This window comes from Apaloderma vittatum, unplaced genomic scaffold, assembly GCF_000703405.1.
Source record: "Apaloderma vittatum isolate BGI_N311 unplaced genomic scaffold, ASM70340v1 scaffold27429, whole genome shotgun sequence".
Lineage (NCBI taxonomy): Eukaryota > Metazoa > Chordata > Aves > Trogoniformes > Trogonidae > Apaloderma > Apaloderma vittatum.
In genome coordinates this window covers 7,091-14,458 of record NW_009735027.1, presented here as the reverse complement: position 1 = coordinate 14,458, position 7,368 = coordinate 7,091, and the positions used below count along the sequence as shown (strand labels likewise).

At 38.8% G+C, this 7,368-nt stretch overlaps 1 protein-coding gene across 1 annotated transcript in view; it reads left to right on the top strand.

Moving 5' to 3' along the window:
• LOC104279262 (growth factor receptor-bound protein 10-like) overlaps nt 1-7,164 on the top strand; it is a 23,888-nt gene extending 16,724 nt beyond the window's left edge. Inside the window, 7 exon segments of the mRNA XM_009876475.1 lie at nt 459-536; nt 1,190-1,260; nt 1,262-1,295; nt 2,181-2,247; nt 3,245-3,332; nt 6,051-6,144; nt 6,892-7,164. Coding sequence (XP_009874777.1) covers nt 459-536; nt 1,190-1,260; nt 1,262-1,295; nt 2,181-2,247; nt 3,245-3,332; nt 6,051-6,144; nt 6,892-7,038 — 579 coding nt within the window. The 3' untranslated portion in view covers nt 7,039-7,164.
• The last annotated feature ends 204 nt before the right edge of the window (nt 7,165-7,368 follow it).

The following is a 7,368-nucleotide window of genomic DNA, read 5'->3' as shown; positions in this document are numbered from 1 at the left end:
CTGCTGAAATTCATTAAAACAGTTAATGATTTACAAAGGTTCTGATTTTTCATCATTATGAAAACTGAGTTTGAACGTCCTATGCAAAACCTTTTTTTAAGTTCACTTTACTAGAGGATAAATACAGGGGGAGTTACTATATGTGTTGTGACCTCGAGTGAGAGCTTATATTCTACTGGGAAAATACAGTGATAGCCGAGTGGCAGAAATCACCCATATATTTCACTCAAGCTTGCAAAAGTGCCATCTTTTAAATAAAACTTGTCATGCATATTTGCTGCTCAATTGCCACCTGCCAATCACTGTTACTCAATGCAAATTGCTTTGGGGCAGCTTCTGATCATGAAAATAATAAACTGGTGGCATCTTGCTCCATTGTAAGTGGTGGTATGATATCACTACAGTTTTTTTCCTAGGGATATATTTGAATAATAATGTCCTTGCATTTCTGTTGGCAGTACGGAATGCTACTCTATCAGAATTACAGAATTCCCCAGCAGAGAAAAGCCATGCTTCCACACTTTTCCACTCCAGTCGTAAGTAATGAACTTTACCTCGTTAATGTACGATGTTGGGAAAGATATGTTTGCTTTTGCATTTTAAAAGTGGAAAATTCTGCGCTCAGAAATGTAAATTCAGCATTGTGTAGCAAATCAATGTAAAGTTCACGTTTCGCATGAGTACAGCTTTACGTGGTTGGCTCTCCATTAGCTTAGGCTTACATGATCCACATGACTGAAAAATCTTGGATACGTCAGGCACTTTTGAGATGTACAGTACAGAGACATCTGGCTATCTCTGCAGAAGCCAGCTTAGGTCTGGCAAAACGAGCACGTAAATTTCCTAAAATATGTTGGGCCAAGAGCTGACTGTTAGCTATCTAAAAGTGAAGATCCTATATTTGGATCCCAACTGGCCCTGAAAATGCCTGGAATATAGTAATAGTGGGCAACTTGGGCAAATACAGATTTTGAATCCTCTCCCTCCCCTGAGGCCTAAAAAGAGAAGGCGTCTATTTTTGTGTCTGCAAATCTTATTGGAAGGGGAAAAAAAAAAAGAGAGATGTATTTGCTGTGCTGTTGAAGGATAACTTTGGACAGTCTTCTGAAATGTAAACATTTTGAACTGAAACTCTCAAGATGGTTTTTTCTTTCCCTGTTTTTTGAAACAAGTGACAATTCCTTTTCAGAGAAGTGTATCTGAAAACTCACTAGTAGCAATGGATTTTTCGGGGCAAATAGGAAGAGTTATTGATTTTTTAGAGTGCTGCCTTGGAAGAAGGACATGCTTGGAGGGTAGCTATCTTCTCTTCTTTTCTGTTTTTGTAATTAGTAAGTGTCTGTTGAGAGCCGAAACACAGAGCGTGCTATGATGTTAGTGCAGTGCTGGTCACAGTATAGCTTAGCTCCGACCTGAAGCAATCACACTGCAAGCATGCAGATCTGAAAGTCAATATCCATCTTTAGCAAAACTGTCACATTCACAACAACCTTCTACCACTGCTTCTCTGTCCCCCTAGTGTCCAGAGGAAAGTTGAGGGGGAAAGCAGACCCACCAGAACTTTACTGCCAGTTTGCAAAACCAGTCTCTGAGGAGGAATATGTCAAATTAAATGCTTCCCCACATGGAAGAGGCTGGGGCTCTGACTAATGGCTTGCTCCCAGTAAGTTTAATTGCAGAATATACAAGAGGCAGGACCTCTTGCAATGAAAACTGATGTAACTTGTTTATAGTGTCTTGTGGACAGACAGCCGCAGTACAAGTTTTCCCACATGCTCGTCTCTTAGGGATTAGGAGTCATTACTGAAGCACTAGCTGGTGCTTTATGTACGGGAGGGAAATACTGCTTGGTTTACTGAGTGCCTGGTGTTTTGCCTGAGCAGAAACATATCAGACTTTTCTTTTTTCTGTCATTTTTTTAATTTTCTTTTTTTTTTCCTTTTTTTTTTTTTTAAGATACTGAGCTTTCATCATTAACATCTGGCTTCTGTTTTAAGCCAACTGAAATGAGCTGCTGCTTGTAGATTAGCCCCCTTCAAAGTTGCATTTCTTTTTCCTCATCCTTGCATAAACTTGCCCAGCCCCCAGTTTCCTGTAAATTAAATCTGTATTGCATGTGCACTAATTCTCTTCTGTTGAGGCTTTAATGTGGATTTAACGGTAATTCATTTTCTCTATAGAAACGTAGCACAAGAATGAACATCTTGGGTAGCCAAAGTCCACTCCATCCTTCCACACTGAGTACAGGTAACTTCTGCTGGTTTATAAGCATAGTATCAGAGGCCTGTATGGGTAAATAAAAGTTATATTTCATACAGAGACAGAGTGCAGTCATGTAGTATTAATGCCTCGATACAGTGTTTATCAGTCAGTTCTGTGTCATTAATATGCTTACCCACACCAACATAGTAGAAGTACCTTGTTTTCCTTTGAAGGCACATTCAAGCTTTTCTTCAATATTAATCTTTTGAAACTTGTATTTTATAAAAACAGAGACTCTATGAGTGTGTCTGTTTAAATCAATCCAAAAGTCAATTCTTGTTTTAGATAAGGAAACTCAGTGAGTGATAATCTTTAAAGAGTGAAATTGAGTCTTCAAAATAGCATTCATTTCATAATATCCAAATAACGCAAAATACAGATACCTGTTATGGCAGTCCTGAACATCTCTTAGAAATTTTATGTTTATTAAAATTATAGGAAATTGTATATTAGTGTCCTGGACTTCTTAGAAGAAATACAGCTCTTCTCTGTTTCTATCCTGTGCTTCAGTTTTGTAGAACATAATTTAAAAATACCCTTTTGAGAAACAGTAAAACAAGGAACATTTTAACTCCACCCTTGAAAGCACAGGTTAAAGTGCGTTTCATTATTTGAGAGTTAAAGGGACTTGATTCTAACTTGTTAGCATATACATTGTATTCTAAGAATTGTTTAGTCCCAGCATTTTCAAGAAGCTGTGAAAAGGCAGTATTGTAAGAGATTTCTCTTGTCAACCTAATTGTACATCTGCAAATCAGAAAACACATGGAGTTAATGCCTGTCTACTTGGTACATTAAGTAGATGCAACAGTGGGTGCATTTTTTTTATATTGATTTGGTTTTTATATAGATTGATGAAAGATATTTTATATTCTGTAACAAAACTGTACCCACTTTTAAAATGTTTAAATAATTAGTGTGTGGAAAAAACTGTTGCCCATGTTACTGTTTTTAACCATCCTCTCTTTCCTTTCGCCTCCAGTTATTCATAGGACACAGCACTGGTTTCATGGCAGAATCTCTAGAGAAGAATCTCACAGGATTATTAAGCAACAAGGGCTTGTAGATGGGTAGGTATTCGTGTTGCTTAATATTTAGGGTCTGATGGTAAGTGTTATAGACAAGAGCGCATTTTCTGCTGTAAGGGCTTACAGGTTTGCGAGCACTTCTAAGTAACCTGGTTCTTGAGTAGTTCCATTGTAACCTGCCTGGATTTCAAAAAGTCACATGTTTGTAGTCACTATGTTTGTAGGAGTGGGTTCTAACACTTGATTTGAAGTACAGACTACTAAGAATACACTTAAGATCTCTTTTTCCCAACAGAGGCAATCAAGATTTAGAGAATGTTAGAATTTGAAAATAATTTCTGCATTGAGGACATATTTTTCAGGCAAAGCTCTACCTAGCCATTTGCCCACAAATTTATAATCAGCGCTTTGTGCTCTTTTGCTTGAGTCAGAGCAGTTAATGATGGTCATAGAATCATAGAATGGCCTAGACTGGAAGGGTCCTTAGAGATCATTTTATGATTTCTCATAATTTGTTTCTGTTCTAGAGCAAAGAAGTGACAGTACCTGTTCTAGGGCTTCCTAAAAATGTCTGTAGTTGAGATTTAAGTATCTCCTGAGCAACTCTGTTTCCCTTACTTATGTGTAGCTACGATTATTGAAGGGAAGTTGTTTGAACTGCATTCAGCATTTTTTTATTTGTAGGATGGGAAGGGCATGGTTGCCTCCAGTTCAGTAGCTTCACTGCTGTCATGGTTAAAGTAGAAACTCTCCTCATGGCTTTTCAGGAGATGGTCAAGACCTTCAAACCTTGTGTTGGCATTTTCTGATTCAGGAGCATCACTAATCTTAGTGAAGAATGAAATGCATTAGAGAAATAGAAATTGCTAGTGCATGTACATACTCATCAAGCAGTCTTTTTTATTGCTTTGGGCATTTGTTGGGATAAGGCTGTTGGGTTTTACTTGAGATCAGAGAAGAGACGCTGAGAAAGCAAAATAGCACTGCTAACTTGTTGGGTTTCTGGTTCTCTCACACTACAGATCTGCTTTACAATCTTGGGCTTGTTTTGACTTGTTGCCATAGGAGTCTAGCGACCTGTCCATCTTGAGGTTTTCATAAATGTGTTAATGCCTTTGAGGCAATGTTAAATTTGTGCCTAGCCAGCTTACTCACTGTGGAAGGTGAAGATTGGCTGTAGTGGGGTCAGTCAGCAGTGGCAAAAGAATCATGTTACCTATGTGCTCTGAGATCTAAGGATCATGGTTTTCAGGACAGAAAAGTCTTACCTGCATTTCCCTGTTCTGTGCGTTCTTGAACAGAAGAGCAGAAGGTTAACTGACTTCTGATGGCTCATGTAAGATGTTCAGCAATGTATGTATGCAGTTGGTATTGCTACCACTCGACTGTTTCTGGAAGCTATGGCTGAGGATGCGTCCTATCTTCAGTCATTGTTTGTGTGGACAACCTGTTGCTTGCCAGAGGTTGAGTGAAAAATTGCAGGATAAGTTGTGCTGAGCCTTGCTTTGTGCCAGCACCTTATGATATTGAGTGTTGGCTGAAATGGCTGCATCAAAGATAATTTAGGCTTACCTGCAGGCACTGCAGTAACCACAGGGTGGGTAAAATCTTTCTGCCTGAGATGGATCCCAGTATGTAAAGTTTTCGGTCCCTTTTCCACACATCTGGTCTTGCCAGGACTCAAAAGGAACGTCCTAATACTGTGCATGGTTTCTGGTGGTGGCAAGACAGGCCCGTCTTTGAGTATTGGACTAGGCCTAGGGACAATCGTGCATTTTTGTGGTATTGACATTTCTCAATCGATTCTGAGGAGCTGGAGTAAGTTCTTTTGGGTTCACAAGCAGTTCTTGCAGGTCAGCCTTGGAAAAGTGTGTTCCTGGCTTAGTGGTTAGCAACAAAGAGGGCTTGAGGCCTGCCCCAGTACCATGCTTGGCCATCTCATAAATCCACTAGTGATTAGCACTGTGAGCCTTTTGCCAAAGATGTATTCTTGTTTTCTGTGGCCTAGAGGGATTTTCCTTCTGTAGCTCATAAATGTCAAGGGAAAGAAGCACTTTTGACTAGATTTTTTTTTTCTCATACGTATGTATTTAATCGTTTGAGTTGGGACTTCAATTTTGTGGGTCAACTTTACAAGTGGCAGTTACATACTGTGTGATATTGCTCCTACAGTATATTCTCTTACAGTGATGCCGAGGGAAAAATCCTGTGACTGTTTTAGAGGAAAAACCAATGTGTTTTCCCTAGCTTGATAATGCGAATGCTACTTAACTGATAAGTCATTTTTAAAAGTATTGAGCTGTTTCTGTGTAATTTGCAGCCATTTAACTTAAATGTAATTTTGCTAACACTGGATTTCTGTAAATGATGCAAGGTACTGGAGAGGTTGAACAGATTCTCATGTATTACTTTCCCATCTACAGAAATCCAGATTTGCTTTGGAGTTAAATGATAACATTTTTTTTACGAGAGTATATAACAGTAATGGAAAGCTTCATTAGAGAGACCCTTTAAAAAAGCCTTGTACATACATTCATAAAGGAACAAACTATTGTAATGAATCTTTCACTTCTTCTTTCATCTATTTAGTGTTGCATAGCCATGGCATAAAAATCGAGAGCATATTGCCAGTTATAGAATCACCTAATAATGCAACTAAAGAAGATACAGGCAATAGCATAAAATGACTTAGCAGCTCTGATTATTTATGAAGAAATGGATTGTGGTATTCAGCGTGTACTTAAAAATGTTCTCTCCTAGACTATTTCTACTCCGGGACAGCCAAAGCAATCCAAAGGCATTTGTACTTACGCTGTGCCATCATCAAAAAATAAAGCATTTTCAAATCTTGCCGGTAAGTAGATTATTTTTGCTACTGATCACAAAAAAAAGAAATTCTAAATCATGAAGCTTTGCCAACATCTGAAGAGATCTCTTATTAATTGCTGATGTAATTAACAGGGATGTTTCCATTAGCAAATAGTCTTTAAAACTCTCAGATGTCTGATTAAAATTCTGTGTTAACATTGCCTGGGTATGTAAGTAATGTGCAGAACTTGTTCTCCGTGACTAACAGCAGCAGTTGCCTCCCTATCGCTTAGGCAAACCTAGAATAACATAGGGAATCTTGAAAAAGTTTTATTCTGACAGTTATCCAAGACTGTCTTGCTTAAAGTAACATTACACTGACATGTTGAGAACCTGTGATTTTTATCTCGGTCAAAAAGAGCGTCAGGAGTTTAAAATTATGTAGACCTCTCTATTGGTCCAGACCCTCTTGCTTTGCTTCGCTTGCCCATTTTACAAACAGTTAACAGATATTTTTGGAATATTTTTGCTTTAATGAAGACTAGTGCTGTCGCTACAACTTTGAATTACTCCACCCACAAGCTTTCATTTTCATAAACAAAACATTTCGAGGTGGGTTAACGTACGTTCTGTTCTAGTGCTGTGCATATTTTTGTGAGGATCTCTGGGCACGAGGTGGTTCGGGCAGTGCCCATCATTTACCTTACATCACGCGCTTCTGCTCTTTATGTTTTGCCACGCTTGCATCTCTTCATGTGCAGACTAACTTGAAAAGGATGTTTTGTTTCCCCAGTGCGAAGATGATGGACAGATATTTTTCAGCCTGGATGATGGGAACACCAAATTCAGTGATCTAATCCAGCTTGTTGAATTCTATCAACTAAACAAAGGAGTCTTGCCCTGCAAACTCAAACACCACTGCATCCGAGTGGCCTTATGACCTCAAATCTGACTCTCACTCAAGACTGGATTTGCTAGAAGAGTAGTTGTAAAGAGAACGTTGACACTGGGGAATTGGCAGATTTGTAAGTTGGTAAAAATAAATAAAAATATTATGCACCTTGGGACTCTGAAAGGGATGGATTCGACAGGTGCCAACAGACCAAGATTGCTGGTTTGTCTAACACCTAAGAGTGATTGCTGCTGAGTGTCCCAGCATCCCAAAAGTGGGGGGAGGGTATGTAAAACCATGAGTAAATTTGAAACAAAACTGGAAACTATCTTGGCTGGGCCACTTAACAGGAACAAGTGTGAAGAGAAATCTTTGAAA